At 49.4% G+C, this 20,306-nt stretch overlaps 2 protein-coding genes across 5 annotated transcripts; both read left to right on the top strand.

Annotated features, from left to right (window-relative positions):
• The first annotated feature begins 520 nt into the window (after positions 1–520).
• LOC147184909 (carboxy-terminal kinesin 2-like) lies at positions 521–7,066 on the top strand. Of its 4 annotated transcripts, XM_086104675.1 has the most exons (16): positions 521–753; positions 1,292–1,391; positions 1,825–1,878; positions 1,950–2,033; positions 2,438–2,618; positions 2,933–3,098; positions 3,521–3,688; positions 3,758–3,871; positions 4,090–4,176; positions 4,260–4,457; positions 5,009–5,173; positions 5,348–5,486; positions 5,993–6,132; positions 6,309–6,382; positions 6,579–6,654; positions 6,763–7,066. In XM_086104675.1, the coding sequence occupies exons 1-16, from the start codon at positions 676–678 to the stop codon at positions 6,805–6,807; spliced, it is 1,869 nt and encodes a 622-aa protein (XP_085960801.1). In that variant the 5' UTR covers positions 521–675; the 3' UTR covers positions 6,808–7,066. The 4 variants fall into 4 exon arrangements, with proteins under 4 accessions (XP_085960801.1, XP_085960800.1, XP_085960803.1 ...); XM_086104674.1 differs by having other exon boundaries at positions 3,521–3,871; XM_086104677.1 differs by lacking the exon at positions 521–753 and having other exon boundaries at positions 776–1,391; positions 1,775–1,878; positions 3,521–3,871.
• A 301-nt stretch (positions 7,067–7,367) lies between these two features.
• Positions 7,368–12,565, top strand: LOC147184908 (zinc finger and BTB domain-containing protein 22-like). The gene is made up of 7 exons (XM_086104673.1): positions 7,368–7,524; positions 8,038–8,244; positions 8,444–8,768; positions 9,168–9,511; positions 9,638–9,928; positions 10,105–10,290; positions 10,431–12,565. Exons 2-7 carry the CDS (start codon positions 8,038–8,040, stop codon positions 11,037–11,039), a joined length of 1,962 nt encoding a protein of 653 aa, XP_085960799.1. The 5' UTR covers positions 7,368–7,524; the 3' UTR covers positions 11,040–12,565.
• Positions 12,566–20,306: the final 7,741 nt, after the last annotated feature.

Here is a 20,306-nt window from a genome sequence, read left to right as displayed (position 1 = left end):
GAAACAAAAATGTATTTTGTGTCGCTTCAAGGAGAAATTGGTGTATTTTAGCATTTTTGGGTCACTTTTGCTAAAAATAGCTACATTTGCTGCTTTTTGGACGCGGGGTTGCTAGTTCCGTCCGAAAAGTCGCCTGATCTAGCAACAAAAGTGCTAAAACTTTTAAGATGGACGTCGGTCGTGTTTATGACCCAAATGAAGTTCAAACCGATCACGTGGTCGGCGATTGCGAGCTTAATAATATCGACGGACTGTATTGTTTTGCTTAGAAAACGTGACGCAATCAAAAGCCCAACATAATAAAGACATCCTAATTTGATGGTATTAGTCAATTGAATGAGGCCACTCAGAGTGAACACATAAAAACGACCACCAGCGCCCCTTTGGCGCGTGGTGCATTCCGAACACAAAAACAAGGCGTCCAAAAAAAAAAAAAGCGAAGGCGCGGTCAGATGCGGGCTCAGCCAATCACGACAGCCCATTTGCGGCGCCATTCAAACAGTTGCCGTTCAAATTTTAACCGCCGGAGACTTCGCAGGCAAATCCGCACCAGGACATTTTAACTTCGGGAAAAGTTGTTTGTACTCACGAAGCTCACGTTTCTAACTCTGTTTAGTTCCCTAGCATCCGCGGTGTTTTGACGACGTTTTGGCTGTTCTTTCAAGCCAGCGAGACATGTCTCGACTGCCGGTCATGGCGAACAAGCGGGTCCTCGCCAACTCGGAGAACTTTCCGGATGCGCAGCCTGTTCAGGTAAAACACCTTTGCCGTTTTCTCTCCGTTTCACGCGCGGGATGAAGAAATTGAGCCCTCTTGACGTGCACTCAAGGTAATTTAGTTTCAGTTAGAGAGCAAGCAACCGAAGCCGAGCCAGAGGGCTGTTCAAAATAGAACAACTCAACGGAGCTTCATGTCAAAACAACACGTTGAAAGACGCAAACAGTTGAAACAACCGATACAATTGTAATCGATTGAAGACAAATATGCGCCGGCTCATTTTCATGTAGTCTTCAATGGCTAAATGCCACCCTAAATTTGCACCTTAAGAAACCGTTCCAGTTGTAATCCCTGCCACACTTTCGAGTGATTGTTCAACTGGTTCCATTTTCCCCCGAAATCGGCGTGTCGCCAAGCTCGCTTGCATGATCTCCGACAAGACACCCAAACTCAGTACAATCGTGAGCCACCACATATCATTGCAGTGATGCGCTGCCCACACTGACGTCTGTCTGGATGGATGGATGAATGGATGTCTAAATAAAGGTTTGATTTGAAATGTTTACCACCGCAGAAGAAGTCCCGGAAGGAGCCGGAGGCTGTCAAGCCGCCTGCCGCTGCCACCGTCCTGGGCACCAGACGGGCACCCGTCACAGCAACCAGGGCACCCGTTTGTAAGTTCATTCCCGGTCAGACACTCTCATTCGCCCTCCAATCGCAAATACCGGCAGATTATTTCGCTCGGTCCTAATTTAAAGCGGCAGGTGTCAAACTCATTGGTTTCAGATCTGTTCAAAGCTAACCCATAAAAGGATCCGACCTAAATGCAGGTGCATTTCGGTAGAAGGACGGGCTGCTAGTAATTCACATTGTTGAAACAAATGTTGCCGTTTCCTAAAACACTTTTGAATTTGCCTTTAAAATTGAGCAAAAACCCAATTTTGTTTCCTGGCTGCACAGAAAGGTGAACTTTACACTAAGGCGCACCCCGAACCGTGATTTTGGGTGTATCATTACAGCGCGAGTGAATCCACTGCGATTTTCATCCTGCTTTAAGGCGTCCACTGTGTGATTGAAGTTCCCCCTCTGTCCTCGTCTCCTCCGCAGCCAGGCCGATGCGAGGTGTCGGAGCCGCGACGGTGGCCGTCGGCCCCTCCAGGGGTAAGAGGAGGTGGGTAGTTGACGCTCACCCGGCGCTCTGGCTGACTTTGCCGCTTGATCTTACCCATCAGGCGTCCTCAAAGCGACTGTGGCATCGACCGTAGCAAAGGGAGGCAAAATGACAGCAGGGGTGGCCGCCTCTGAGCCAAAAGCAGGTAAAGGCAACCGCATTAAGCTCAACTCAAGTGTATTTCGAGAGCACCTGAAAGCAACCACCGCTGTATACAAAGTGCTGCACATGCAGCAAAATCATTCATACAACAAACAATAAAACAAGTCATTAATAACCAGTACAATAGAAAGCACAAAAACAGTCAAACTAAAAATCAGGTCTCATGCTGAGTCAAAAGCCACAGAATCAAAATGAATTATAAAATGACTTTCAAAGATGAAAGAAACTAGAGTTGACAACGGCACCAATTTGCCGGTCCAATTTCAAATCGCTGTCCGGTTTCGGACCCGAGTTGGAGACTAAGTTGAGTCACACGTGAAGTGCACATTAGGAAAAACCAAGGGGGTTTTGGGTGGGCTTCTGTCTGACAATCGTTTGGCTCTGTAGGCGGCGTTGGGGGGCCCCCCCGCAGGCTCCCGTGGGACATGAAGGGCAAGGTCAGCGACATGAAAGGGAAGATGCAGGGCTACCAGACCAAATTGAAGTCTGCCAACCTGGAGAGAGAGAATCTGAAGGACTCCCTTGCCGAGTTGCAATCGAGGGCGGCTGAGATGGAGAAGGACCTCAGGTGCGGACACACGCCAGGGTTTTGCACCTCGATTTGTGGCCAAAGTCATGTTGCTTCTCTCTTGTATGATATTTTTCTTTTCTTGTTCTCTTGCCGGCTTATTGAAAGCTGTCATCTCACGGTGGCCTCGGGCAGTTCTTCTTCCACAGTTTTAGGAGCAACTTCCAAATGTTTTCGATGCAGCGCCATTCTGCACTCTTGCAGTTGCTGTTTAAAAAAACACATGACGGTCACTGTGGTGCAGCGTTTGCTGTCCCACTCCCAAATTTGACGCGCAAGAAAGCCCCAACCGTACGGTTGCCTTGTAATTCCAGTGAGAACCGGGAAAGGCTGCAGGCTCTCTGCGGTGTCCAGCAGGAGTTGGAGAGGGTCAGCAGCGAAAAGAAGATGCTGCAGGCGGAGCTCAACAACTTGCAAGACAAAAACAGGGTGATGGAGACGCTGCGCGACAGTCAAGAGACTGAGATCCAAACCCTCAAGGTGACGCCCGTCCGCAAGCTGAACTGTCCAGTCCTGAACTGGACGAATGAAAGATTTTTATTTTTTTATTACCAATTTTCATTTGAATTTGATTATTTTATTACACATTTGTAATTATTTATTTTAGATTGTCTGGAAGAAGAAAAAAGCTAGTTTGCAAACTCAAAACTTGACAGTTATGTTTTTTCTCTTATAAGCCAATAGAGGGAAGTCAAGTAAAAATTGGACCCCCCTCTACACACACACGTACACACTTTTTGGGGAGCATATTTTCCATCCTGCCAATCGCTCAGCTGATATCATCTCTTTAAAATTGGCACTTTTTTGGGCCTTTTGAAATTCTTACAACCCAAGACAAAGAATGTCGGTCAAAACAAAACAGTGTGGCATGTGGCCAACGTGGACGCTGCGTTGTGCTCCAGATGAGGCTGTCGGTGCAGGATTCCACCCTTGCCAGCACGCAGGCTGGCCTGCGGGCCGCCGAGGAGGAGGTGCGCTCGCTCAAGGAACTCTCGGCCCGCCTGGAGTCCGAGCTCCACGCGGGAGAGATGGAGAGGCGCCAGCTCCACAACACGGTTCAGGAGCTCAAGGCAAGTCCCTTTGATGGATTGCATACCATGCGAGTAGCCTCCGCTCAATGTTTCCCAAATTGCTTCCAGGGCAACATTCGAGTGTTTTGCCGAGTGCGCCCCCAAGTGAGCGGCGGCCTGGGCAAACACATCCAGCTGCCAGCCAACGACGACAAGGCCATCACGCTGGCCAAAACGGAGGAGGTGAGCAAGACTGCGGGTCAACCCGGGTTCTGCTGGCTAGCGTTGGAGTCGTTTTTCATTTGGAGTGTGGTGAAGAAAATAACTTTTTGACTTTGTACACTTGAAACAATATTTCATTACATTGGGGGGCATCGCTGTCCAGTTACTGAGGACGATGTCTATTTTTAGGGAAACACTCGCTTTAAAAAAAAACAAAACTCTGACATGTCTGCTCTCAGTCTCACACAGGCAAGACCACCGAGACGCAGAAGAACTACAACTTCACTTTTGATCGCGTCTTTGGCCCCGACGCAACCCAGCAGGAGGTACGCCAACGGCCATCAAGCCCCAACCCACGGGACGGCCGTTGACTAAGATCCGGTTGCCTCTCCGCCTCGGTCCCGAGCAGGTGTTTGAGGAGATCTCCCTGCTGGTGCAGTCGGCTCTGGACGGCTACAACGTGTGCTGCTTCGCCTACGGCCAGACGGGAAGCGGCAAGACGTACACCATGGAGGGGGCCGAGGACCACCGGGCCCGCGGCATGATTCCCAGAGCCGTGCAGCAGATCTTCAGAGCCACCCACAAGCTTGCCGCCCAAGGCTGGGAGGTTGGTTGGTTGATTCGCATGTTTGTGTCTTTGACTGTGTAGAAATCGTTTGGGATTTTTCATTGAGGGTTGTGAGGTGTTTTTGTTTGTCTGTCTTGCTCATCTGTGACTGCGTATGTACAGCAATACCAAAGCAAATCCATTTCAAATCAAGCCCGCAAGATCGTATGTGGTGTTAATTGACAAACACAGAAACGAAGGCCATCTTCGCTAGAATTAGCTAGTTTTATAAACGGGAGATGGAGTTTCAGTGAGGTTTTATACAATATTAGAGAGAGAGAGAGATCTCTATCTCTGTTTTTGAGTGCGTATCTTTGGATGTCTTTCTGTCTCTGTCTTTGGGTGCCTGCGTCTCTGAGCTCATGAGTGCCTTTCTGGATCATTCCACGAACGAGTGTGTGTTGGTGCCGTCTGCCTGTGAGCATGTGTCGCCATCTGTCTTTCTCTGTTGTGTATTGGATGACGTGTAAAAATGTCAAAGTTGCCTGGCAGCAGGCGATGTGCATCGCTCGTCCCCGGCCAGCGATGCACTCAGACTGTCCTCCCGGCAGTTCTCCTTCACGGCCAGCTTTGTGGAGATTTACAACGAGTGCCTGCGCGACCTGCTCTACGCGGGCAAGGGCAGCAAGAGGCCAGAACACGAAATACGCAAGTCGACCAGCAACAAGATGACCATCACCAACCTCACCTACCAGAAGGTCTCCAATGAGCACCAGGTACCCCCCTGCCCGCGGAGTCTATCTCTGTAGGCAGTAAATTGTGTCATTTCCCCTGCTATGGGTCGCCAGAGCCAAACTTTCAGACGGTCAACAGGCTCCCCACACACACACACACACACAACACTAGCACGACATGGACCAAGCTAATGGCTGTCTCTCTGACCACCGCAGGTCCTGTGCTTGATCGCCTTGGCCAACCAGAACCGCTCCACGGCCCAGACGACCCAAAACGACCGCTCCTCCCGCTCGCATTCTGTCTTCCAGCTCGACATTGAGGGCGTCAACGTGGGCAGGGATGTCAAAAGCAGCTGTGAGTGCTTGACTGATTACGACGGATTCAAATGCACGCCGTCGCACGTATGCTTTGTGTGCCAAGCTTAAATCCCCATGGAGCCCGAAAAATGGAAGAATGTGTTTTTTATTAGAAACATGATCATATTGGACTTCATTTAAAAAACATTGTGCTGCTCGTGTGTGTGTCCATATTTGGGGGGAAGTAAAATCCCGAAATGGTTATACAAACCGCTCATTTCTCAGTCAGCAACATTGATTTTAGTCATTCCTCACAGAGGATAAAGAATCAATTCCTGTGGGAATTACATCCTACACGAATAGAGTTCAAAACATTGTAACATAGGAGCTATTTCTTAGTTATTTTCTGCACTGCGTGAGCATTCAGCAAGCAGAGGTCACAAATGAATGAGCATTTTGTTCACCTCGCTATCTTGTCAAGAAATGTTTCACGACCCGGTGTTATGTTTTTTTTTTATTTTTCCTAAACACTATCACCATCTTAAATTTTGCTTGTGTGCCCAGCCACCCTGTGTCTGGTGGACCTAGCAGGGAGTGAGCGGATGCTGAAGAGTCAGTCCCAGGGCGAGCGCTTCAAAGAGATGACCGCCATCAATGGCTCCCTGTCCAACCTGGGCATCGTCATCGCCGCACTGGCCAACAAGGTCAGTGAGCAATCCCGTTTTTCTCTCCTGTCAGTCGTCGGACGTTGAAAGCAATTTCTGGAGATGCGCTTGACGTAGAGGTACCACTTTGAAGCGAAATGCTTCTACGGTGTTCAAATGAAGTCGTCATGCCACGTGTTCATGTACCTAACGGAGCACTTGTTGGCGTGTTGCAGGAGACTTACATTCCTTACAGGAACTCTAAGCTCACCTACCTGTTGCAGGGCTGCCTGAGCGGGAACAGCAAAACGTGAGGACAAATTTTGATTCCTTTTTCACTTATTACTGGACTCAAAGCCAGGACATATTTGAAAACATTTTGCACAGAAACACAAAACATAACCTGAATGAAGAAATGAAACACGCAGGTTTTCTTGTCTTTATTTTTCTTGTTTATTTATTTCTTAACTGTTGCTCAGCCACTTAGTTTTTTGTTTTCTCTCCAGTCTGATGTTCGTCAACATTGCTCCAGAGGCGGATAGCTTCGGGGAAACGCTCAATTCTTTGAGGTTCGCCAGCAAGGTGAGCCTGACCCTGGCCTCGTTTTACATTTTGTGACTTCAGTTTACGTAGGATGACAAGAGGAACAGATTTCCTCACGTGATGTCTTTGTCTCTGTTGCCCTGGCAGGTCAACGACTGCGTGATCGGCACCGCCAGCGCCAACCGCAAGTAGCCAAAAATGGTCGCTGCCCCTACTCTTGGGCCCAAGACAACTTTTTCTCTTTTTTTTTTCCTTTTAATCGAATAAAAGTAACCTTCGGCCAAGGTATTGTTACTGATTGATCCCCGGCCATGTCATTGTATTCACAAATAGTTATTATAATCCCATTTTCAAAAGACTTTCTGAGTCCTTTTTCATTAAGGTGGTCGCTTCATATTTCAGCAAAGCGTCTTGGATATTTGGTTGATAATAAAATACATTACACACCCTTCATACCTGATCCCGTGGTTTTCATTTCAAGTGGGCATATTATAAAGTGACGAGTTCTGATACAGTCATCTTCACAGAAAATTTCTCAGCCAACGATTTGATAGCTAGGCCGGCTCTAATTATGGAGCCAAAAAAACCCTGAACCTTAAAATTCAACGTTTCCCTGGCACAAGTGTCTACCCTCTTGTCAAGAGATCCCTGTTCGCCACATCCAATATGGCGAAGGTGTCGTCTTATCAGTCAAAGAAAATGGCGATATCTATGTTAATATATCTCTTCTCCCTGTCGTGAGCCTGGCCCATTTTAAAGGCGCCGCTTCACCGTCTGCAGAAAAGGAAGATAAACATCTTCCAGAAATGCCTTCCAAATTTCCGCGCCTGGTTCGACCGCCGGGATCGACTGGCACGACCGCCGTGGCTCGGCTCGCGGGGCTCTTCTCGGGCTAGAAAAGACGAGAAGGTCGGTCAAGACGGGTGGGCGGTGCTCCATTTTTTAGTTTGTGGCGGCTACAATAGCTAACCTGCTAGCATGCTAAAGGCACATATGTACGTGGAAAGGGATTGTATCAAAATTTGTATTTTAAAATTATCTTGCCAGACAACAATATTTTAGTTGTGGTTTGTAAACACACTTTGTTGACAGCTAATTTTATTGGAGGATATACATGTTACATTTGGACAATTATAAAAGAAAAATATCAGTAAAAGCATGTGCTTAATCAGTAATGGCCTTGTCTCAGTTTACTCTCAGATTAACAGAATATGAAATGGGTTTGATCATTTTTACAAAATTCAGCAGTTTGAAATTAACAGGTGTACAGTCAGCTTTTTTTTTTTACCTTCTGCTATCTCGAGCATTTAATTGCTCTGCCTGTCACTGTATGTCACTGGCATAGATAGATAAATTAAGGTCCAATTGTTTATTGTATTCATATATTTTTTTGAGTACATACCACGTCTTTGATCACCTCAGATGCAGTCCATTTCGGTGGAAGTGGGCAGCAGCGGCGATTCCGTGGTGCAGGTGTGCTTCCCGAGCTCCCAGGCCTCAGTGCTGGACGGCCTGAACCAGCAGAGGGAGGACGGTCGCCTGTGTGACCTCTCCATCCACGTCCAAGGTCACGTGTTCAAGGCCCATCGCTGCGTCCTGGCCGCCTCCTCGCCGTACTTCCACGACCAGGTGAGAACAGTGTCACACATCTCTCATTAAAAACAAATCCTAATCAAAATGTGAGGTTGACCTATCACATTTCTGGCCCAAACTCTGAACCTCATTCGCCACTCTGCTGCCGACGAGTGATGATAAACTAGTAATTGGAAGCAAATCGTCCGGCGGTAACAGAAAGACATGACGCCGATCGTCATCCTGTGCTTTGAAGGTCCTGCTGAAGAACATGTCCAGCGTGTCCATCCCAGCTGTGATGGACCCGCTGGCGTTTGAGAGCGTGCTGCGCTGCGCCTACACGGGTCAGCTCAGGATGCTGCGCGAGGACATCGTCAACTACCTGACCGTGGGCAGCGTCCTGCAGATGTGGCACATTGTGGACAAATGCACAGAACTCCTCAAGGAGGGCAGGTCTGCGGGGGGAAGTGCGAGAGGAGGTGGCGGCGGTGGCGGCTCAACTAATTGCAGTGGTCTTGGTCGGGATCAAGTTCGGCCGGCGGGGTCCCAAGACATGCAGGCTTCCTACGCAAGTGTGGAAAGTATGAAATATGATTGCATAAATTTTGTATGATATTGGACACTGATGCTATTTTATAGTTGGTTTGAGAACTGTTGAATTTATAGTCGTCTGGAACAGATTCTCATTAGCACAACAAACAAAGCAAAATAAAAGTAATTGCGTTCAAAGTAAGAGTGCAAGGGACCGAAAAATGCACGTCACACAAGTTTTTTATTGCCTTACTTAGGCTAGTAGCTGATAATTTTGATGCGCCTCAAGTGAAGGAACTTTGTTTATTTTTGTGAAGATGGTTCCTTTGTGTCGCAAACTACCGAAGACGGTATTTTGTGTCACATCGTGAATTCCTGATTGTGTCGCTGTTCGATGCCGCCCTACCACTGGAGAATGAGTATGGAATTTTTCCAAATTTATGTGTTAGAAACCCTTCAGGAGCCCCTGCGAGTCTCCCATCCGCCGAGCCTTCCGTCGGCCAACGAGAGCCAGTCTCCCAGCAGCACCAACTACTTCAGCCCCGGGGCGGCCACGACCTCGGCCGGGGGAGGCGGAGGCGGCGGCGCGATGGCCAGCCACACGCCTGGCTACGGCACGCCGTCTGGGGAGGAGGCCTACATGATGGAGCAGGAGGAGGAGGAGGAGGAAGAAGAGGAGGAGCCGGCGGCGTACCAGCACAAGAAGAGAGGAGGAAGCGCGAGGAAGAAATCCAACTCGGTGTCGGAGGAGGACGTGGGCGTCAGTGACAGTTTTGGGGTTTCCTCATATCAGGTGAAAAAAAAAAAAACTTTTCGTTGAGGTACCTTACAACTTGTTCCCCGAACCTTCTGGATTTCAGGCTGCTCAACTTATATCAGTGGAAAAGCATCATTTTCCCCGCTCGTCTGTCCCACAAAGGTCAGGGGGGACGCGTCCCCGCAGAGACGCACCGCCTACATCCAGCCCAGCATCATGCCCCGCAAGCAGTGGGTGGTGGTCAAAGCCGAGCGGCCCGAGGACCACGACCTCATCGTGGTGTCGGGCGAGGAAGGTGGCGAGGCGGCGGAGGACGAGGAGGACGAGGAGGAGGATGAGGACGACGAGAGGGGGCTGGCGTCGGGCCGGGAGAGGGACGCCGGTGACTTTGCCATCTCGCACGTGCGGACCCTCTCCGTAGAGGCTGGCGGGCGAGGAGACGCCGAAGCGCAGGTCAGAGACGCTCGGGGTGACTCGTCTGCTCTTGGTGAGAGTCCAAGAGGCAGAGACGCCCTGAATTCAATGTCCCCCCCCCCCCCCCATCTAATTTTTCCTAGAATTGCATTAAAAGTCAGCATCTGTTGTGGTCAGTATAAGAAACAAACGTCAACATTATATCTCACGTCCAGATGGACTACTGCCAGTCTTCCGAGGACTTCCTGAAGTTGTCCAGCAGCTTGCTGGACGCTACCTTAGCTCAGCAACTCCAAGACTCCTCAGCGGGTCCGACCCCGAGCCAGGGCGCCAACCGAGCCGCGCCGGGCCTCCTGGGTCAGGTTCCCACCCGCACCCAGCTCTTCCCTCTGGACATGCAGGTAAGTCATTTCTCTTTCGGGAATGTTTTATGATGCACGCGTTGTCCAATCAGTTTGAAAATTGACAAATAAAACGAAATTCAACGCTATCAGACATTTCTATGGAAAAAAAAAAAAGAAATTGTCACGGCATTTTGCAGGGCAACCAGATCCTGGTCTACGGGCAAACGTCAACGCTCTCGATGGACGCTGCGGCGCCTCCTCTCGGTGGAATGATCAGCGGCGGCGCTTTTAAAAGTGTGGAGCACGGGCCCGCAGTCCCGGGAGGCGACGGCGTCAGCGGCGGCGTCGGCTCGGCTAAAGTCTTCATGTGCCACTGCGGCAAGACCTTCACGCACAAGAGCATGAGGGACCGCCACATCAACATGCACCTGGACCTCAGACCCTTCCACTGCCCCGTGTGCGGCAAGAAGTTCAAGATGAAGCATCACCTGACCGAGCACATGAAGACGCACACGGGGCTCAAGCCGTACCACTGCGCCGGATGCGGCAGAAAGTTTATGTGGCGGGACAGCTTCATGAGACATCGCTCGCACTGCGAACGTCGTGGAGGAGGCGGCAACGATGTCGCCGACGTCTTCCCCGGCCCGCAGCTCCTCCTGCCGCCGGGTGAAGGAGGTTTGCGAGGAGGTGGCGTGTCCGCTACGTCCCCGCGCTTCCATCACGCCGCTACCGGCGCCGCGTCGGGGATATTTGGCAGCCTGCCGTCGGAGCACAGCGTGTGCACCGATCTCGCCGACGACGGCTAACAACTGACCGCGAATGTCCGCGCGCTAGCGACGACAGCTAACAACCGCTGGAGACTGCGCGAGTGACTGCAAATATCCGCTAGCCACCGAAAACGATAGCTAATGAACACCGGGGGACCACGAATCATCATGAGCGAGTGATAACAAGAGCTGGTGACTTCTCGACTAACTGCCAACCACAGCCAGTGTCTGCTCGAGATTGCCGAGACCCACAGGTGACTGCTGGTGAGAGTGCTAGTGATTGCATGCGACCTCTAGATGATATATTTACAATGCACTTTACATCAGACAAATCGGCTAAAAGTTGGATAGTATGACACTAAAATATGAAATATGTTGTTTTTCTCATCACATTGAGACCAAACCAGCCAACCAGTGACAGTAGATACAGGAAGCTAGTAGCCGCTAACGCTAACGCTGGCTAAGCTGTCAAGATGGCTAAAGGATTTCAACAAAATGTATTTTGAGGAACGTTGGTCCAAAGAAAATGTCCATTGGATATTTGAGGAGATTCCTTTTCAGGCTTCTGATGGGAAAGAAATTGCTTAGGAGGCAAGAATGTGTTGACGAGGATTCAAGAAAATGTGCGTGACGTTTACCTTTTTCACCGCAGAAGTTGTAAATGATTTAAAAATGTAGATCAGGGCAGGTGTGGACCTGGCTTGTTGCTAGGCGGAGATCACGGAGCCAAAGTGGCCCCCGAGGTCCCGTGCAATCGACTTGATTTGATGGGAGATTTTCATCTCGGCTTGCGCGCTCTTTTTAAAATCTTCCCGTACTTGAATTGAACATTTTGTTTGACTTCTCCCACTTGTGCTGCGTTCTGCTGTCAGTTTTTTTCCCCCTCTCCCTCCCCAGCAACTCCAAGAAGAAAATGTGTCGTACTGGAGTGGGGATGGGCAATGTCAGGCCTGCTGAGCACTAGTCTTTGTCATTTTGCTAGGATCCATTTTGCTGCGTTTTCCCCCCTGAAATTGGTTAGGCGTGAGAGGGAAGGATTTTTCTTTTTTGTTTCCACGCTGGCTCTCATAAAAAGTGCCGCTGCCGATGACGATGATTGATTTGATTCCCATTCCTGTTGCTGCTGATGGAAGGCGAGTCGGCAGAGGCGGCGCCACTCGCCGCAAATGTATTTGAAAAGCGACCCCTCTTGGGGCTCATCAAAATGCCGCCCTCTCTTTTGTGTTCAGCGAGGGCACGACGCTTGGGTTAATATGTCGGCATTTTGGTTTCAATGTTATCTTGCTCATATCAGACAACCAAAATACAAACTGTCGTGTGTGTGTGAGTCCCAAGTCCGCCACTTCAAGACAAAGATGTCCAAATATCAAATGGCATGTCCCGTTTTGCAGGCTGGTGTTAATCTGCGTTTGACACATATCATCCATTTATTTATTTTTTTTACTGGTTATTTATTTATTGGTTTGTTTATTATCTTTGGGGGGGGAGGGTAATGACATACTTGACACATATTTTGCGGGAGGCTGCGAGTCCGTTTGTTTGTGCCAAAATTAAATCCCGATCAAGGCAATCAAATGTTGACCTCTCTCGTCTCCCTGCTTGTCCTCCCATCGCACTTGTACTCACTCCTTCTCGTCACGCTACGAATACTCCTCGTGGCATGCGAAAGAAATCGAGGAAAGATCCGAGCGTAACAACCCGTGACCGCTGCCTTTAAAACGCTCAGCGTTTCAAAGCGGGCTCCGAAAGGTGACTTGGGTTTCCCCACGCGGCCTTCCCAATTTTAACAGTGGCGCTAAAATGGGAGTCAAAAACTCCACGTTTGAGTTTGTCCAAGCGGAGGACTTATTCACAAAAAAAAAAAATGCTGTCCTCATAGGAGAGCGATCAAAGTAGCATTTCAGGTTTCAAAGGATTCCGGTCGATTGATTGATTTATTGTCCCAAAATTGAAAAATTCAGCTGTCGGGACGTGTACAAGTGGAGTACACGTCAATTTGTGATATCTCTCTCAGGCCGAGGATGTGAAAGTCAAGCACAGGGTTTCTTGGCAGCGTTTTGTATTTCTTGTAGCCGGCCGGCCGGCCTCAGTCCTCCGCCGGTTTCCCTAAAATCGTCTCACGAGAGCCGAAGATCTAAACGTACGGAATTGGAAGTATTTCGGTTTGTATGGACGCCATTTCTCTTGGGCGCTCTCGAACATGGGACAAAGCAACACGTCGCGCTGATCTGCGACCGATCGAGCTCGGTCTGCCAAGATGCCGACACTCCCGGTGAATTATACGATGGATGAAAATGTACCGAGTGTGTGTGTGTTTATATTGTAGAGGTGAAAGAGTTTGAGATTTCCAGGCGGGGTCGGGATCAGCTAAATATCATTTCAACTTTCTTGGGCGCTCGCCCTCCTCCGGAAGCGACCCTTGCGCTCAAGGCCTCACGCCTTGAGCGCAAGGGTCGCTTCCGTGTTCGCGGCGCAGCGTGCGGCTTCGTCCGCTCTCTCGGCTCCCCGTCGAGGGCAGCCCATTTCCTGTTGCCGGGTGACTGTAATTATGACATTAGTATTCGCTATTGAGCCGCAGCCGGAAGCGAAGGCTCTGGCGGACAATGACGGTCGATGCGGGTCATTGTCATTGCGGCGGACGGTCGAGGCACGCTCGCAAACTCTTTTCCACGTTTCACGATGGAGCCGAATCGTGGATGACAACGATACCATTGAGCAGAGCGTCGGATGAAACGGCCGGCATAAATGCCGTCTCGCCGAGGCAGATTTCGGCCATGTGTCCGTTGTGCGTGCTTCCTGGAAAAAAAAAAGAAATCATAAGATTCTGGCCAGCGAGAGTCATTTAGGCCGTTGAATCGCCGCACCGACAACCCTTGCAGAAGCTCGGGAGGCCTCCGTTTGTCAAGTTTGGTTACCATGGCGATGCCTTTCACGGGGAGAGTGGTGAGTACCATACTCGGCATGTCAATCAAAGGAGCAATCCGATTGTTTTGTTTTTTTTTCCCTTTGACGTGTTGAAAATGTGCTTTCTTTTTAGAGCATCAAAATGACGACACAAAAAGGTGACGCGCGATGTCTCGTCAAAAGGCCGTCGCCATTGTGACGCGCACGCTCGGATGCAACTTTGACCTCGGAACAATTTCCCAGTTTATTGATAGCAAAAAAGATCGAAACGAGCGGAGTTTCTCAAAGATTCAGCTTTGCGCGTTCGAGACCCGACTCTCCTGTCAAACTGCGTCGTACGAGCTGATGAAATCAGATGTTGATCCTTAAGGAAAGCCTTCACCCGGTGTTGCCAACTCCTCCGCCGGGAAAGGAGCTCGCGGCTGGCCTGGAAGTCGCTAAATGACGCCCTGGCCCGATTTGCGTCGCTGACCACAATGGACGCTGGCCGGGGGAGAGGAATCACGTCGTGGCAGAGACAAAAGGTGAATTGTAAAAAAAAAAAAAAAAGTGTTTGCAATGACAAACTTCTGTGGATTCTTGTTTCTTTCATTGTCACAATTGCAATCGTCCTCCTCAATTTGGACTTTGGACCGGCAAAGGTCACCCGATAGAGACACTCAGGCAGAGTTACTTAGCCTTTTTTTTTTTTTAATCTCAGGTGGAAATGCTTCACGGAGGGTCGGTTGACTCCAAAGTCAAGTGCGTTGCAGTCATCTGGCCAAGAAAGGACTGTTTCAAAGTCACAAAGACAAAAAAGGGTACATGGAAAGGACTGATCGCTTAAGAGCCAATGATGTCTTACATAATTGCTCTTGCTTTTTTGCAAATTTGTGGGCGGCGGCGTTGGCGCGGAATGTCACTGGAAATATGCATCCGTCGGGCCCGAAATAAAGACGCCGGGATTTGTCTGAGGCCCCCCCCCCCCCCCCGTGACGAAGACATCTGGCCAACAAGGCGCTGTGTGACGACGAAGCACCACTTAAATGACGAATGAGATCACACCTCCTCCCACGTGAGCTCGGGCTCGGGACCAACCGTCGCCGACCAGCCCTGCTGTGCCGTCGCGCACGTCACGCAGCACCCATGGATGACAACTTGGTCCGGCGCCATCGTGGGCTGGTGGCGGCTCTGAAGAGAACGATGTCGGGGAGTCATCCGTCGCAAGACTTCCCACTCTTCGCCATCGCTGTAATTAGAACGGCCAAAAGCAGCCTCGTTCTGCGCCATTCGTCCTTTGCATTCGAGGCACAGAGCCGAAACCTTGCAATTCACCCCGAGGGAAATCACGTTGCGAGTGCTAAAGGAATCCCGTTCACTCCACTTATTTGACACGCCGTGGAATGCGTGGTTTCGCACCGCTCGAAAATTACGTCGAGGCGGGCTTCTGAACATAGCAGGAAACGGTGGGCTTTGTCTTCAAAATTTGGCCTGTAGATTTAAAAAACAAAAAACAAAAAACAAACAAAACCAAACGAAGCAGTGTCCAGAAACGTAAGAACCGGGCCATAGCGGCCTCCCAGAACAAACACGCAAGCTCTGCGTGATGTCATCGCTGCAGGAGATGTTCCAAACAAGCACCAGAAGGGCTTTTTCGTGATTCATACACCGCAATCGCCATCGCTGCCCACCGCGGTCTGTTACCTGCGCCCAACGCGCCACGATCAAAATGTTGAATGACAATGCCGCTCGTCGTGCTCCATCTATTGGATGGGATTTCTTTCTTGGGGTGTCACCATGACGACTTGATGAGGAAGCGGCAGGTTGACAGTCAGACTGACTCACGTGTGTTCTGTTCTGACAACTCGGTGACGCCCGAAGACACTTTGGGAGATGTCTTCGCAGCACATCTTGAGTGCGCGCTCATCGTGACCTTTCAGGGAAAAGCTTGCACCGCCACTTGTACATCGGGGGTGCGCGATCGACCGGTTGCCGGCGGTCTGGTCCCAAGTCGATCGCGAGTGAACGGGGGTGGGGGGGGCTCAGCCCCGTTGAGTTGAGCTGAGTGTAAACTGCACCCTAAGCAGCCTATCGGTTTCACGTTGAGCCAAAAGTAGATTGTGAGCACGCCGCCAAAGTGCGTCCCGCCCCACCGGAGGAATGACGAAAGTTTACTGTCGCCCGTTTCTTGCAAATGCCTGCCAACAAAATATTTGGCCGTCGCCAAAGGCACAGATCATTCCGTGCCTTTGTTTTTGCGTCGTCCGTGTTTTTGCATCATGTTGTTGAAGTCTCACTTACGCATTTGTCTCGGTTCGGCGGCTAAAAATAACATGTAAAAATACAACCCTGGGAGCTTCCTTCTTGCCAACCCCCCATTGATCTTGCTCACATGCGTCATGAGTCCTGGCACAAAAGCAGCCATTGATTTTTTTTTTTTACTTGTACATTAATGACTAAAAAAAGAAATGAAAAAAATTTTTGGGGGGGGGTTTACTCGGTGAAGAAAAAAGATATAATTAGTGCTGGTAGCCCAGCATAGATGAAGCACATAAATGCATTTGTACATCTATTCCTGTGACGCCCAGAGCTTTTTAAACATAAGGACACATTGGTACTTTGTAAGTAACAATAATTCAAAGCTTTGCAATACATTTCTTAATCGGTTACAGGGAGACACATTGAGCGACCGGTTTAGCACGTCCGCCTCACATGGGTTCGATTCTTGGAACAAAGTGACACAAACTTTATTCATGGCTGACGGAAGTGACGCAAGAGCCCCCCGTGCGACACCTGCTTGCCGCCGTAGCGTCAGTCAGAGCTAACGTCGAAAGCTAAGTGGTGAGTCGCGACCCGTTGTTAGTGCGGATCGATTCACAGTTCTAGAGTAATATTTCAATTTGGTTTTCTTACACCGCTGCGCGGCGTGCTCCATTAGTTCCCTTAATTGTTCCCAGCGCGCATTGATTTCTGTGTCGTTCTTAAAGTGACGTTTAGTCCACTGAATTTTTTTACGTGTTGAGTTGATTGGCAAATGCTCGTTTGTTGCGCAGATTGTTGTCCGAGATGGAACACGGCTTCAACCATTGCTCCCGCCACACTGTGTTGCAGGTAATGTTTATTTATTGTCAATTTTGCTGTATCTTGTTGTCCATGTCGTTATTTTTCATTTATTTGACCGCATTATCAGGGCGAATCCGCAATTCGCCGCGGCCACGTCTCTGCTGCCTGTGGTGTGTTCACAGACACTTCGTAAACGCCAGTGAATGTCTTCTCTTTCTTTTCGTTGCAAAAACTCTTAGACGTTCTACCATAATGCTTTGGTTAAAATACTGTACGATAACACACGTACATGTATATATATTCTTTTCTCATAAGAGTGGAAACAAGATTTTAGTGGTCAGTTAGAGCCACGAGGAATGCAGAGTGATCATCGTTGGAGACTGAATGCGGCTTCACCATCGCTCCCGCCATGCTGTGTTGCAGTGCTGTAATAAAAAAAAAACCCCATCTGTAATCCATCTGAGTGTCAGTGATGTATTGAAGCCACACCGACATCACACACACACACACAGTGTATATGCCCTCTTATTGGCCAGCGACCAGTCCAGGGTGTACCCTGCCACTCAACCAAAGTCAGCTGGTATAGGTTCCAGTAAAACCCGGCGACATGAACAAGGACCTTTGAAAAACATTGGTCAAATTATTTAGAAACAGTGTTTTTATAATAAGTGGCCGATGATGTCGCGGTAAACACGCCTGACTTGTGAGCGGGCAGGGTTTGATCGGTTTCCACTCGGTGAAAAAAAGAAAACTGACCACAAACCCTCAAAATATGAACGCGTCCGCAGTGACATTCAGAAAACTAGCAATGTGACTAACCTCCTAGAAAAGATAATCGCCGTCAACAAAATGCATCATTAGATCGCCACGTTGAAGTATCAATCGCGTTCGTCATTCTCTGTCACAAGTAGCCAAAAGAGGATGTAGTCAGACTCGGCATGTGGGTGTCAAACAATGACACAAACATCGGTGACATTTCCACAAAGGAGACTTTTCGTCACGCACGGTGCGGTTTCACCAATTGGCACCAACTCTGCAGCTGCCTCGAGTTGGATGAAGGGCATTGATGAAGGGCCATATGCGTCGGGTTAATTGAAGGCGGGAATATGAATTCTGTGTGTCTCGATGTGCCAGTCCAGGGCGTTCCTAACTTCTGGTTCGGAGTCAGGTGGACGGGCTCCAGTTCACCGCTGATCCTGCACCAAGCTGTCCTTCAGTTTCAACGGCCAATTGCAATTTAGACAAACAATCATTGCAACCGCATGTTTGGAACGTGGACAAGAGAAAACCCACACAAGTCAGTCGGCGACTATGCGATCCCGGCGCAGGAAAGCCCGAGTCGAGATTCGAACCCTGGACCTCAGAAATGCGCACAATTGCACTTTCTTACTCGCAGTCGCAAATTGAGTTGATCCGTTTGTAGCATTGTGTGTATATTTGTTGAAAGATTATTTCGACTTTTGTTGCCTTTGTGCAGGAAATGGAATTCCTAAACTTGCTGCTGTAGGTTTGCTGTGTCGTTTTTGTGCGGTGCTATCGTGGAACTCAAAATTGCCCTCTTGCTTCTGTGCAGATGAACGTCCGAAATGGTTGCGAGGCAGCTGGCTGTCCCTCTCCCACACGCCGCCGTTGTGCCATCATCGCTTGCTCCGCTCTTCGGGTTGCCATGGGGACAGTGAACCGCTCTGTAAGTTGGTACCCAGTTGTCAACGCCTTGTATTTTGCGCTGGATTTTCCTTCGGGATGAAAATTGGAACACGTGAACCCAAAGCAAAGGAACAAAGAGATACATTTGCGTCAATAACCTGTCATGGGTACAACACGCCAGGGGACATGTTTGTCCGAAGAGAAGGGACAAGCCGTAGAGCTTTTGTGACTGTTGAAAGTCGATTTAAGAGTTGTAGAAAGTTCCAGAGAAAGAACGCGTGGGCGCCTTTCACGCCGGTTCAAGCATGACAGGACCAAGATCTGCAGGTCATCGAATAGGGGCCTCCGAGATGCATCGCGCAAAATCTCGACCATCAATTTGTTGCGATTTCAAAGATTTTTATGACAAAAGCAAGAGAACGGGTAAGCCAACTCAAAGGAAGGCATTCGCGACGAAATGTAAACCCTGCAAAAGCTTCAAAGCGGCCGACCTGACCCAGCTGTCGATGGACGATGAGAAACCGCCGGTCAAGTCGGCGAGTCGTCTGCGACTGGAAGGAAATGATGCAGTCTTTGTACCTTTTTGCGTCATACCAGTCGTGTTTCATTCCATTCGGCAAAGATAAATGGGACAGGAAGCTTGGCGCCCGACGCTCGTGACACATGAAGCTCACACACAGCGCAAATGCGTTGATGGAACTCTTCTCACAGTGCAAAAGAACAGGGATCAGAAAAGGTGGAAAAGATGTCAAAGCAACCAAAAAAAGTGGGGGGGGGGGGTTGAGAATAGGGCTTCTTTTTTGATCAGCTCGAGTTAAACGGCTCCTGAAAATAGCTCAGACATCCTAAGTTGCAGGGGATGTCGCGGAAGGCGCTTGTATTTTGGGGAACGGAGTTCCCGATGGGCCGTGACCTTTCCATAGGGTAGCGTGAAGTGGATGAACCGGACCGAGCGCCGAAGCCCGCGCGCCTATTTGGGCCAGTCAGACTCGTCTCGCGTCAACCCGCATTTTGTCCACGGGAGTCATCTGACATGACATGAAGAGTTTGCCCCCCTCAGGTCAGCGGTTGCTCTGACTAACGCCGCGCAAATATAGAGTTCATTTGCCTGCCCGCTCGGATCCAATTTGAGAGCCAATTACCTCCCATGGAAGGGGTGGTCCTGCTCAAGGAAGCAGGCCCAATAGGGCAAGCTTCAGTGAAAAACGGAATTAGAGAGCCATTTATAGAGGCGCCCAAGCCGCTCGCCGTCTGTTTTTGTTGTTATTTTGTGTGGGACGCTCGCCGCCAAATTGCTTGGATGCGATGAAAATTGAAGTACAAATTGGTGCCGCCGCCAAGGGAGCCGGTTTATGCCCCTTGCTATTTCGGAACATAGCTCGAAACTGACAGGTCCTTTTTCAAAGCGATTACACTTGAAGTCAATTGATATTAAACTGTGTGTTGCAAATAGACATCGGTGATTATCTTTGGCCTCTTTATGTAACGCGTGTGCCCTGTCGGGTTGGTTTTTTTTTCCCATGGTCGATTTACGTTTGGATTGAATGAGTCGTTTGCGAAGCGCTGGACAGAGAAAGAGGAGCGCTCTCTCTCTCTCTCTTGGAAGATTTGAAAGGCAAACGTCTTCAAAGTTCCAAGCCTTCCATCCCTGTTTGACACCCGTTTTTCTGAAATGTCAAATGAATGCCACTGTCGCCAAGATTGAACAGGCAG

The sequence above is a fragment of the Hippocampus guttulatus genome, unplaced genomic scaffold (genome assembly GCF_054856545.1).
Source record: "Hippocampus guttulatus isolate MCC_2025c unplaced genomic scaffold, RoL_Hgut_1.0 HiC_scaffold_52, whole genome shotgun sequence".
NCBI lineage: Eukaryota > Metazoa > Chordata > Actinopteri > Syngnathiformes > Syngnathidae > Hippocampus > Hippocampus guttulatus.
This window is presented reverse-complemented; position numbering and strand designations above follow the sequence as displayed.

Coding starts and splice junctions, on each gene's coding strand:
- LOC147184908 (XM_086104673.1), top strand. CDS start 8,038: ATGCAGTCCATTTCGGTGGAAGTGGGCAGCAGCGGCGATTCCGTGGTG. Junction 8,769..9,167: donor TTCCTACGCAAGTGTGGAAA/GTATGAAATATG, acceptor TTTATGTGTTAG/AAACCCTTCAGGAGCCCCTG. Junction 10,291..10,430: donor TCTTCCCTCTGGACATGCAG/GTAAGTCATTTC, acceptor GGCATTTTGCAG/GGCAACCAGATCCTGGTCTA.
- LOC147184909 (XM_086104674.1), top strand. CDS start 676: ATGTCTCGACTGCCGGTCATGGCGAACAAGCGGGTCCTCGCCAACTCG. Junction 1,392..1,824: donor AGCAACCAGGGCACCCGTTT/GTAAGTTCATTC, acceptor TCTCCTCCGCAG/CCAGGCCGATGCGAGGTGTC. Junction 2,034..2,437: donor CGCCTCTGAGCCAAAAGCAG/GTAAAGGCAACC, acceptor TTGGCTCTGTAG/GCGGCGTTGGGGGGCCCCCC.